This window comes from Ranitomeya imitator, chromosome 2 (assembly GCF_032444005.1).
Source record: "Ranitomeya imitator isolate aRanImi1 chromosome 2, aRanImi1.pri, whole genome shotgun sequence".
NCBI lineage: Eukaryota > Metazoa > Chordata > Amphibia > Anura > Dendrobatidae > Ranitomeya > Ranitomeya imitator.
The window spans coordinates 419,558,422-419,571,900 of NC_091283.1; the positions used below are offsets into that span (position 1 = coordinate 419,558,422).

Here is a 13,479-nt window from a genome sequence, read left to right on the forward strand (position 1 = left end):
GCGCTGTGGTTCCCCGGGTGGCGTTGTGGGCTGGCCGCGTTGCCATGGGGATGGGCGGAGATAACGTTTGTCCTCCCGCCCATGTCCTGTGGCGCGCGGCTTGCCCAGCTGTCTGCGGGTTTCTGCATCATCCTGAGCTGTGCGCCGATTGGTTCATTGGCGCCTTACCTTCCTACATATACCCCAGCCTGTAGTTTTAACGGCCACGCCTCCTGACAAAGCCATTCAGGTGAAACGCGAGTTGAAGCTTCCCTCCCTGCCTGCAGTACCTTGGTATTTACCGCAACCATGTCCCAAGGTAACGTTATACTAATTTGAGCACACTTTTTATATATGCTATTATGTTACATTGATTTTGTTGCGTATCCTCTGTTACCCAATACACCTTTAGGGGATCTTAGCAGCGGTGTCATTCATTGTTTCAGTGCACATTTGGGAATATCTTCCCAGTGCATGATTCAGTATCCTCTAGTCTGCAGTCAGCGCAGGGTGCTCAATTTTCTTTTCATGTTGTCTTCAGCATTGTATTTTGTCATCTTGTACATGCTCTCTTTTAGCTGCTTTTCCCCGCTACCTATTTTGTCCTTGTACTGTTATTTTCTATAATAATTTTTTGTATATTTGATACTTTAATAAAGATTATGTTTATACTAGATGGTGGCCCGATTCTAACGCATCGGGTATTCTAGAATATGCATGTCCCCTTAGTATATGGACAATGATGATTCCAGAATTCGCGGCAGACTGTGCCCGTCGCTGATTGGTCTAGGCAACCTTTATGACATCATTGTCGCCATGGCAACCATTATGACATCTACGTCGATACTGTGCCCGTCGCTGAATCAGAAACGTGAGATGTCTACGTCCTTTATGACATCATCGTCGCTGTGCCCGTTGCTGATTGGTCGAGGCCTGGCGGCCTCGACCAATCAGACGCGGGATGTCTACGTCCTTTATGACATCATCGTCACTGTGCCCGTTGCTGATTGGTCGAGGCCTGGCGGCCTCGACCAATCAGAGACGCGGGATTTCTACGTCGATGCTGTGCCGGTCTCTGATTGGTCGAGGCCGCCAGGCAATCAGAGACGTGGGATTTCCAGGACAGACAGACAGACAGACAGACGGAAAAACCCTTAGACAATTATATATATAGATATTCTTCGTCTGTACCTCTATTTTGATATGCCCAGACTTATGGTTTATTACCTCTCCCTATATGACCCGTGTTGGATCTAGGGTTTATCTGAGTGTCTGGTGCGACTTTTCTAGGTTTATTTGGTTTGGCTTAGAGGTATGCCCCCTGTTGGCCGTGAGGGCATTGCTGTTTAGGTGTTCAAGCAGTGAATTGACACCTGGAACATTAGCCCTCATGGCAGAGTATGCCTTGCGTATCCTAAAAAGGACCCTCGCATTATCAAAATAATGACCGATGATGATTACTGGTTGGCCTGCCTCCTGGATCCACGACACAAAGGCAAATTACAAAGTATCATGCCACATGAGAACCATGAGCAAATATTGGCTACCAAACAAGTAACTCTTGTAGACCGTTTGGTTCCGGCATTCCCAGCACACAGAGGCGGTGATGGTTCTCACACGAGCTCAGGCTCGGACTGGCCTACCAGAGAACCGGAGGATTCTCCGGTGGGCCCAGGCGCTGACACCTGCTTTGTGGGCCCCCCCCGCTCCAGGGCCCCCCCGCCTCCCTCCCACCCTCCTTGAAGACGATACTCACCCTGCTCCAGCGATGCCTGGTCTCGGCGTCTGCAGCTTCTCCTGAATGAGCGGTCACGTGATACTTCTCATTAAGGTCATAAATATGTGCATATTCATGACCTTAATGAGCGGTATCACATGACTGCTCACGCAGGAAGAAGGTGCTGCGCCGGGAGTCGGGACAGAGCCAGAGGGATGTCGGCACGGCCGCGCGGTGTGTGGGACCTGTCAGGTGAGTATGAGGGACGGGTCAGGTGAGTATGAGGGACGGAGGGACTGGGGACGGGGGGATGAAGGAGGACATAAGCCGCCGCGCCATGCAAGATGGGAGCAGGTCAGGAGCGGGAGTGGGGGTGGTGGTGGAGAGATAAGCCATGCATACAGGCGGTGGGAATATGAGCCATGCATTCGGGGGGGGAATATGAGCCATGCATTCAGGGGGGGGAAATGAGCCATGCACTCAGGGGGGGATATGAGCCATGCATACAAGAGGGGGAATATGAGCCATGCATACAAGGGGGAATATGAGCCATGCATTCAGGGGGGGGATATGAGCCATGCATTCAGGGGGGGGATATGTTATGACCTGGTGGTCAGGACAATAATGGACCTGGTGGTTAAGAGCACACGGAATGACCTGATAGTTACTGATAATAAAGGATGAGCTCTGGGACGTGGGAACTCTGCTGACTGCAATCCCTAATCCTATCAAACACACTAGAAATAGCCGTGGATTGCGCCTAACGCTCCCTATGCAACTCGGCACAGCCTAAGGAACTAGCTAGCCCTGAAGATAGAAAAATAAAGCCTACCTTGCCTCAGAGAAATTCCCCAAAGTGAGGCCCGACTTACTGAACAGACCGAGGATAGGAAAGGTTACTTTGCGGTCAGCACAAAAACCTACAAAAAGACCACGCAGAGGGTGCAAAAAAGACCCTCCGCACCGACTCACGGTGCGGAGGCGCTCCCTCTGCGTCCCAGAGCTTCCAGCAAGCAAGACAACAATAAATATAGCAAGCTGGACAGAAAAATAGCAAACCAAAGAAATACAAGCTGGAACTTAGCTTCTGCTGGGAAGACAGGTCACAAGAACGATCCAGGAGAGAACTAGACCAATACTGGAACATTGACAGGTGGCATGGAGCAAAGATCTAAGTGGAGTTAAATAGAGCAGCCAGCTAACGAATTAACCTCGTCACCTGTGGAAGGAAACTCAGAAACACCCACCAGAGGAAGTCCATGGACAGAACCAGCCGAAATACCATTCATGACCACAGGAGGGAGCCCGACAACAGAATTCACAACAGGGATATGAGCCATGCATACAAGAGGGGGAATATGAGCCATGCATACAGGAGGAGGAATATGAGCCATGCATATAGGAGGGGGGATATGAGCCATGCATACAGGAAGGGGGTCATTATACAGTATTGAGCATCATGTGGGATCATTATACAGTATGGAGAACTGTGTGTGGCCATTATACAGTATTCAGCATCATGTGTGGCCGTTATACAGTATGGAGCATCAAGTGTGGTCGTTATACAGTATGGTGCATCATTTGTGGCCATTATACAGTATTGAGCACCATGTGGGATCATTATACAGTATGGAGAACTGTGTGTGGCCGTTATACAGTATGGAGCACTATGTGTGGCCATTATACAGTATGGAGCACTATGTGTGTCCATAATACAGTATGGAGCACTGTGTGTGGCCATTATACATTATGGAGCATCATGTGTGGCCATTATACACTATGGAGCATCATTTGTGGCCATTATACAGTATTGAGCATCATGTGGGATCATTATACAGTATGGAGAACTGTTTGTGGCCGTTATACAGTATGGAGCACTATGTGTGGCCATTATACAGTATGGAGCGCTATGTGTGGCCATTATACAGTATGGAGCACTGTGTGGCCATTATACATTATGGAGCATCATGTGTGGCCATTATACACTATGGAGCATCATGTGTGGCCATTATACAGTATTGAGCATCATGTGTGGCCATTATACAGTATGGAGAACTGTGTGTGGCCATTATACAGTATGGAGTATCATGTGTGGTGGCCGTTATACAGTATTGAACATCATGTGTGGGTATTGTGTGTGGCATATTTTGTTTTGCTTATAATTATTGTATATAAAACAGTGTGATCAGCAGTGCTAAATGGCTGTGGTTGGGACGTGGATATGGGTGTGACTAGTTGTGAAATGGGTGTAGTCAGAGGTGTGGCCTAAAATTTGCCAGGGCGCTCTACGCGCGCTGCAAACTTTATACCTCCTTCCCTTCTTCAAAAGTTGGGAGGTATGGTACCGCATTTGCCAGATCACGACAAGTGCCGCAAATCCCATAGGGAATGAACGAGGCCGAATGCAGTGTTGCTGTTAGTGATCTGTTACGCAGCCGATGCAGAAAAACTGCCAGATCTGCTGCAAAAGGCGACTTTCAAATCAGTGATTCTTGCCAAAGTCACTGCCGATAGTGTCATACTCACCAAAGGGGGAGGCAGCACTAAAAGTGCCTAGGGCAGCAGAAACTCTAAATACGGCCCTGGGGGGCTACATTATATTCTGCGGGGGGACTGCATTATACTCAGGGTACTACATTATATTATGGGTTGCTACATTATACTATATGAGGGGTTACAGTATACTCTATGGGGGGCTGCATTATATTCTGTGGTGGGGACTGTCTCATACCTGAGGGGGTTGCATTATATTTTGTGGGGTGCTGCATTATATTCTATGAGAGGGGACCGCATTATATTTTATGAGGGGGCTACATTATATTCTGTGAGGGGGCTACCCCAACCCTTGCTACATTATTAAGACGTGAACTACCTTATATTATACCCTGATATTAGCGCTTTTTACCGCACAATTGGTGGTCTTGTATCTATTTCTATGTAGCTACGTAGTGGGCCCCAAGAATGATTTTCTCTGGTGGGCCCAAGGTGCTCCAGTCCAACGCTGCAAGAGCTGTAGGGGGCAACATGGCAGAGGTGTTAGAGGTGCACAAATCCGAAGTGGCGTTGGACAGAGGGGTTTTATGACCAGGTTGTGGAGTGATTTCGCAATGACTGCAGACACGACAGGTACTGCTGCATCAATTCAAAGTGACAGGAGACAGCATTTGTCCAGTATGGTTACCAACTATTTTTCCTCCCTTATCGATGTTCTCCCTCACAGGTCATTCCCCTTTGATTACTGGGCATCTAAAATAGACACCTGGCCTGAATTGGCAGAATATGCATTACAGGAGCTCGCTTGCCCAGCTGCTAGTGTGCTATCAGAAAGAGTCTTCAGTGCTGCTGGTTCAATACTGACTGAAAAAAGGACACGTCTGGCTACCCAAAATGTTGATGATCTAACCTTCATTAAAATGAACCAATCATGGATTTCAAATTATTTTGCCCCACCTTCCCCTGCTGACACGTAGCTTGCCTGAAAAATGTCTTGCTTTTGGCCTCCTCTTACTGCCTGCTCCAATTCAACCATTTGCAGCTGCTGAATGTCCACCACAGGCCATTTTTATATCTCCCTAAATGGGCCGACTCCCCTCACAGGGCCGTGGTCACCACTTGGCGCAAGCACCCGTGCGAGTGCCGGTTGCCGGGACAGGTGGGTGTGCCCACTCTTGGGCGACGGCACTGGCACAGGGTCCCTCATAGTACAATGAAGTCTCTCTGATGGTGGTAGTGCACAACCAACGTCACACCGTCATAATTTGAGGGGCTCTGTGCCAGTACCGCTGCCCACGAGAGAGTGTTCCCCCCAGCTCGAACAGTGCTCTACCACTTGCAAAACTTACCTCTCCCTGCTCCACCACTGTGTAGTCTGTGCTGTTAAATCCTTCAATGGCACTGACAATACAAATTTGTTGAAATAATAGATGATAGTAAAAATATACAGGGGCCCTGGCCTCCATTTAGACCAGTTAATACTTTGCGCCAACTACCACTGTCTGCTACTCAGCAGAGGAGCCCACCCCTGTACCTAGCTATGCCACCAGTTTATTTAGGAACATTTTTTTGGCTGACATTTAGCACACTTTATTATTTTGGCCCACTAGCTGTGTCAGCCACTTATTACAGTTGTCCTCCACTGAACAAAGCAATGCCGCCTGTGTACTCCTGTTACCAATTTTGAACTGCATTTAGCCTACTTACTTACTTGGGCCTAGTAACTGTGTCTGCTCCTCATTACAGTTGTCCTCCGCTGAACAAAGCAATGCCGCCAGTTTAGTCCTGTTAGCAACTTTGAACTGCATTTAGCCTACTTTCTTATTTGGGCCTATATCTGGGTTTCCTCCTCATCCTGCCCATTGGCCAGCCACTGCTAGATGAGTCTGCTGGTACATTGACCCAGACCACAACATTCCCTTTGCACTCTACACAGCTAGAATCTGACCCTGCTGAAAGTCAGGTTCCCCTTCCCGCATACTATACCACCTTACACGGGGACAAAGAGGAAGGTGCAGATGAAAGTGCAGGTTCCTTCATCAGGTGAGGGGGGCATACTCGTTGGCACTGGCACAAGGCTCTTCATAGTACGCAAAAGTGTCTCTGGCAGTGGGAGGCACCTCCCGCCGTCAAACACACCGCCGTACTATGAGGGGCCCTGTGCCAGTGCCAACTAGTGGGACCCCCCTGCTTGCTCAAGATCGCAGCACTTGCAAAGTTGAAATACTTACCTCTCCCTTCTCCACCTTCGTGATGTATTCCGCGTTTCCCGGGCCCACGAAAATCTTGAGCCAGCCCTACCCCCCCACAACTTTAGCCAAATGAGCCCCTGTTTTCAATGCCTAACTATTATTATAAAGTAAATTAAGATTGACAAGCTTCAGTAATACGAATTGATGTTTTTGGCATTAAAATGGGCACTGTAGGTGTTTTCGTGTCCTCCACTCACTGCCGACTTTGATTCCCCATTGACTTGCATTGGGTTTCGTGTTTCGGACGACCCCCGACTTTTCACAATAAGTGGCCGATTTCACCCGACCCGACTTTTGAGAAAGTCGGGTTTTGCGAAACCCGAAACGATCCTAAAAAAGTACGAGGCGCTCAACTCTACTGGATACTTTTTCACTTTTTTACTGATATAATACTGTAGAAAGTGGTGGACATACAGGGGAATTCATTTCCATGGGGACTTATTCCCAGATGGTAGTTAATGATTGGTCATAAGGAAAGGGGCCTGGATTTAACCTAAAAAGAGGGATCTATTGATCTGAGAGATCTAGGTGAAGAGATCGCTCCCACTTACTACCAGATAATAGTTATGATATGATGTTATTTTGTGCTGTGTGCTTTCCTTTTGTTGTGTTTGTTACAACACATCCATTTACATTGTCAGTGTATGTTAGATTTTTGTACTGTGCCAAATAAAGCTTTTGTATATTTTTTATCAAAAACTCCTAGTATTCTCCAATGTTTGTATATTGCTAATTATGGAGGTTAACGTAGTGACCTAGTATGGTTGCACGGGTCACACCATGAGTCTGTAAATTGTGAGATTTACATTATTATACAGTAGGCATATTATTTGTTGACTAAGGAGGGTTTTAAACAATTTCAGATTCAGCTGATCAGAAAAGGTAAAATACAGGTTTCTGGAAATGGAAAATGATGCAATTTGCAAATTTTAAGGTTTATCTATTCACATTTATTAGTTTTCTATAGAAAAATTAAGCCATGGTGTATGCCTAAAATGACTAAAGTTGCTTACCTTAGGGATCATAAAACCTCTGAAGACTGTATCTTCCGAAACCTTGTGAGGAAGAGCCATTGGAACGAGGTCTACGTATCTCATTATTTCATGCACCACTGCATTTGTGTAAGGCATCTGGGTCCGGTGAGAGATTCCAGGCATTCTGGTCGGACCGATCACAATATCTATCTCCCTCTGTACCTTTTCTGTTAAATTTCAACAAATTGAAACATTCTGGTAAAATTTCCACAGCAACTATAATATATGTTAAACATCAAAAGTGTTGCATGCCTAGATCAAAGCAATATGCCGTTCATGCAATGAAGCCTAAAAGTCTAAATTACTATGAGGCCAGGTGTGTGTGTGTGTGTGTGTATGTGTGTATGTGTATATATATATATATATATATATATATATATATATATAGATAGATAGATATATACAGTATATATAATATATTGTAGCGTTTCACCCACTACGTGTCTTGGGGGACACTCGCTTGGCAGCAGAATAATCATAGACAGGCACGTTTTTTTCAGATAAACAGTCCATGTGGTTAAATATACTCTCATCATAAACCACTGTAGGCCATGTTACATATCACAGACCTCACATAGTCCTTTAGTTCATCATATATGGCTTTACAAATCCTTCAGTGGTCACACTGGTATCTCTCCAGTCACCAGGTGACTGCACAGTTCAGCAACTGTCCTATGTTAGCGCACACAGTTCTTTTCCCCGCACCAGGGGTTACCTCTAGAGTGGGCTCCTGCTCCACAGGTTGACTCCACGTCAGTCCAAGGTCCATAACAGGACCGTCCAGGTCGACGGTCTCACAGTGCTTCCAGGATGACTCCACTCCCAGGAGCCTCCAACACTGACCGTCCAGGTCGACGGTCTCACAGTGCTTCCAGGACTACTCCACTCCCAGGAGCCTCCAACACTGACCGTCTAGGACCTACAGCACACAGGCTACTCCGTGCCAAAACCCAACCATGTGCTATTCAGGAATTCCCAGGATTTCCAACACAGGCTTCCAGGGCCTTGCACTTGGACCATTCAGATCCAAACACAGGAAAATGTGACCCACACCCTGGTCACATTATATACCTTTTAACCACTCCCATGGGTGGGAATGTGGATGTGTGGCTAGTTTGTCTTGCCCATCTCACATAACTAGCCTAGTAAGTCTCCCTTTATAACTATACAAACTCTTGAGGGACTACAGGTACAACATTGCACCAGACTTACCACGCAGACTCCCTCTGCGACACATATCGGCCATTCACAACTCTGCCAGTCACTGTTTCATCACATTTATGCCTCCAAGCGCATCTTGAAGCACACACACAGCGCCCCCTGACTGTAACGTGGGTCACTGCACCACATACCTCCCCCCTTTGTTCAACCCTATTGGGGTGGACACATGACATAAACCCGGGGTTCTGACACCAGGTACGCAAGTCATCTTGCCCTACCAGTCGAGAGAACTGTCTCAGTCAGATTTGAGCATCCCTCATCATCACACCCTTGTTAGGTTTTCCCCGCCCCCAGCGGTCAACACGTAGGCCTTGGGTTTCAACTCTTGAGTCACCATCCGTCTGTGTCACCAGACCCTTTTTGGTCAACCCACTTTTACTTCAAGGTCTTCCACCTATGTCACTCATCCCTGAGTCAACTGAGGTGACACTACTTCTTTCATTAGACTGGGTACTTCCACCCTCTTTCTTGTCCACATTTCGGGTCAAACGTGGCAGCCCTTTTCCATCAATTGAATGCAGCAGTCCTGTAAGGCGCCGTCCTTCAACTCTTAGCTGCTCCATTTCCTTCAAATATACCATACGATATTCCAACAGAGTCCGTATTTCGCCAAGACTCTCCTCTGTTCTCACAACGAAGACGGGAACCATACCTTTTATCCGAGGCAACTGTACTTCGTGGACACCAGGTAATCTCAACCTCATGACTCCAGATTTATCCACCATTTCTTGCATGGCTTGACCATTTCTTCCAACGACTCTTTTTACCATACATATGGGTACCTGTATTATAGTTTCCTGAAGACTCCGAGCTTTTCTCACATGCTCCAGCCGTCTAACAGCATCTTCATTCCTCAATTGGATCATCCACTTTGTGTGCACATATCTCCAGTGCATGTCAGTCAGGGTAGCTACTCTCTTCGATGTGACATCAGTTGTGGACAGTATCATTAACTGACTTATTTCCGGGGTCCAGCTTACCTTACACGCCCCCACAGCCTTCTTGAACCCTTCATGCATAGACTCCTTGGCACATGCCTCTCTCAGGTCTTCAGGTACGTCTATTATGGTCTTGAAAAGCGGGGTCTCACTCTCTTCTTGGACATCTGTCACGACCGGGTGACTGTCTTGTTCCGCTCTTAGCGCACACTCTTCTTCAGCTTTACCCTCTTCCAGACCCCTGGTCAAGATGGGCATTAGCAGCATCACCTCGTTACCTGTTATGACCTGGTGGTTAAGAGGCCACATGTTGTGAATTCTGTGGCTGAGTTCACTTCTGTGGTCACAAGTGGTATTGCAGTCTCTGGGCTTCCTCCCTCAGGTGTTTTGGTGAGCTCGTTGGCTGCCTTGCTATTTAGCTCCACCTGAGTCTGTCTTCCTTGCTCCTTGTCAATGTTCCAGTGTTGGATCTGAGCTACTGCATCTTTCCTTGGGCCTGCTGCTCTGCTAGATAAGTGCTTCTAGTTTGTTTTCTGTTTTTTCTGTCCAGCTTGCTATTAACTTTTGCTGGAAGCTCTGAGAAGCAAAGGGGTGCACCGCCGTGCTGTTAGTTCGGCACGGTGGGTCTTTTGCCCCTTTGCGTGGTTTTCGTTTTAGGGTTTTTTGTAGACTGCATAGTTCTCTTTGCTATCCTCGCTCTGTCTAGAATATCGGGCCTCACTTTGCTGAATCTATTTCATTCCTACGTTTGTCTTTTCATCTTGCTAACAGTCATTATATGTGGGGGGCTGCCTATTCCTTTGGGGTATTTCTCTGAGGTAAGTCAGGCTTGTATTTCTATCTTCAGGCTAGTCAGCTCCTCAGGCAGTGCCGAGTTGCATAGGTAGTGATAGGCGCAATCCACTGCTGCTTATAGTTGTGTGAGGATAGATCAGGTACTGCAGTCTACAGAGATTCCACGTCTCAGAGCTCGTCCTATTGTTTTTGGTTATTGCCAGATCTCTGTATGTGCGCTGATTACTGCACGCTGTGTTGCCTGATTGCCAGCCATAACAGCCACACTGAAATGACCTGGTGGCTAAAACGCAACATGGAACGAGCTCTGAGAAGGTGGTATCTCTACTGACCGCAGTCCCTAATCCTAACAACATAAATAGAAATAGCCGTGGGATGTTCCTGACACTCCCTAGACACCTCGTCACAGCCTAAGATATAACTACCCCTAAAGAAGGAAATGGAAAGCTATCTTGCCTCAGAGAAACCCCCAAAAGGAAAGACAGCCCCCCACAAATATTGACTGTGAAAGGAGAGGGAAATGACGAACACAGAAATGAAATGAGAATTCAGCAAAGGGAGGCCAATACTAAACTAGATAGACAGAGAGCAAAGGATACTGTGCAGTCAGTATTAAAAACTACAAAATCCACGCAGAGTTTGCAAAAATGAACTCCACACCGACTCACGGTGTGGAGGGGCAAATCTGCTTTCCCAGAGCTTCCAGCTAGCCTGAAGAAGACATAGTGACAAGCTGGACAAAAGAGACAAAATGCAAAGCAATAGAGTCCAAACAAATGGACAAACAAAACTAGCAAAACTTATCTTTTGCAGACAAGGACTGGCCATATGAGAAATCCAAGGGAAGAATCAAATCCAACCAAGAACATTGACAGCAGGCATGGACTAAAGCCCAGAGCAGGTTTAAATAACAAACCCAGGCAAGGCGATAGTGAAGGCAACTGCTACAGCTACCTAACGGAGCAGCAGTTCAACTCGAAACCACCAGAGGGAGCCCAAGGGCAGAACTCACAAAAATACCATTTGCAACCACAGGAGGGAGCTCCAGAACGGAACTCACAACAGTACCCCCTACCTTGAGGAGGGGTCACCGAACCCTCACCAGAGCTCCCAGGCCGATCAGGATGAGCCAAATGGAAAGCATGAACCAAATCGGGAGCATGAACATCGGAGGCAACAACCCAAGAATTATCCTCCTGGCCATAACCCTTCCACTTGACCAGATACTGAAGCTTCCGCCTCGAAAAACGAGAATCCAAAATCTTCTCTACCACATATTCCAATTCCCCCTCAACCAACACCGGAGCAGGAGGATCAACGGAGGGAACCATAGGTACCACATATCTCCGCAACAAGGATCTATGGAACACATTATGAATGGAAAAGGAAGCTGGAAGGGCCAAACGAAAAGACACTGGATTGATAATTTCAGAAATCTTATAAGGCCCAATAAAGCGAGGCTTGAACTTAGGGGAAGAAACCTTCATAGGAACATGACGAGAAGTGTTATGAACAGGTGATTCAGAACCACAATGGACCTAGTGGTTAAGAGCACACAAAGTGACCTGATAGTTACTAACATAGGACGAGCTCTGAGACGTGGGAACTCTGCTGACCGCAATCCCTAATCCTATCATACCACACTAGAGGTAGCCGTGGAGCGCTCCTGACCAGACCTAGGCGCCTCGGGCACAGCCTGAGAAACTAGCTAGCCCTGAAGATAGAAAAATAAGCCTACCTTGCCTCAGAGAAATTCCCCAAAGGAAAAGGCAGCCCCCCACATATAATGACTGTGAGTTAAGATGAAAATACAAACACAGAGATGAAATTGATTTTAGCAAAGTGAGGCCCGACTTACTGAATAGACCGATGATAGGAAAGATAGCTTTGCGGTCAGCACAAAAACCTACAAACAACCACGCAGAGGGGGCAAAAAGACCCTCCGCACCGACTAACGGTACGGAGGTGCTCCCTCTGCGTCTCAGAGCTTCCAGCAAGCAAGAAAACCAATAAAGCAAGCTGGACAGAAAATATAGCAAACAAAAGTAACACAAGCAAAACTTAGCTTATGCAGGGCAGACAGGCCACAAGAAAGATCCAGGAGAGAGCAAGACCAATACTGGAACATTGACTGGAGGCCAGGAACAAACTAGGTGGAGTTAAATAGAGCAGCAACTAATGACTTAACCTCGTCACCTGAGGAAGGAAACTCAGAAGCCGCAGCCCCACTCACATCCACCAGAGGAAGCTCATAGACAGAACCAGCCGAAGTACCACTCATGACCACAGGAGGGAGCTTGACCACAGAATTCACAACAGTACCCCCCCCTTGAGGAGGGGTCACTGAACTCTCACCAGAGCCCCCAGGCCGACCAGGATGAGCCAAATGAAAGGCACGAACCAGATCGGCAGCATGAACATCAGAGGCAAAGACCCAGGAATTATCTTCCTGACCATAACCCTTCCACTTAACCAGGTACTGGAGTTTCCGTCTCGAAATACGAGAATCCAAAATCTTCTCCACTATATACTCCAACTCCCCCTCAACCAAAACCGGGGCAGGAGGATCAACGGATGGAACCACAGGTGCCACGTATCTCCGCAACAATGACCTATGGAATACGTTATGGATGGAAAAAGAAGCTGGAAGGGTCAAACGAAAAGACACAGGATTAAGAACCTCAGAAATCCTATACGGATCAATGAAATGAGGCTTAAACTTAGGAGAGGAAACTTTCATAGGAATATAACGAGATAACAACCAAACCAAATCCCCAACACGAAGTTGGGGACCCACACAGCGCCTGCGGTTAGTGAAATGTTGAGCCTTCTCCTGAGACAATGTCAAATTGTCCACCACATGAGTCCAAATCTGCTGCAACCTATCCACCACAGTATCCACACCAGGACAGTCAGAAGACTCAACCTGCCCTGAAGAGAAACGAGGATGGAAACCAGAATTGCAGAAAAACGGCGAAACCAAAGTAGCCGAGCTGGCCCGATTATTAAGGGCGAACTCAGCCAAAGGCAAAAAGGACACCCAATCATCC

At 47.2% G+C, this 13,479-nt stretch overlaps 1 protein-coding gene and 1 long non-coding RNA gene across 2 annotated transcripts in view; one reads left to right on the plus strand and one right to left on the minus strand.

Moving 5' to 3' along the window:
* LOC138664259 (cytochrome P450 2G1-like) overlaps window positions 1–13,479 on the minus strand; it is a 357,037-nt gene that overhangs the window by 55,041 nt on the left and 288,517 nt on the right. Inside the window, exon 7 of the mRNA XM_069750800.1 lies at window positions 7,455–7,642. Coding sequence (XP_069606901.1) covers window positions 7,455–7,642 — 188 coding nt within the window. The remainder of the gene's footprint in view (window positions 1–7,454; window positions 7,643–13,479) is intronic.
* Window positions 1–13,479, plus strand: part of LOC138664260 (uncharacterized) — a 268,604-nt gene that overhangs the window by 1,618 nt on the left and 253,507 nt on the right. The gene's annotated exons all lie outside the window — the stretch shown is intronic.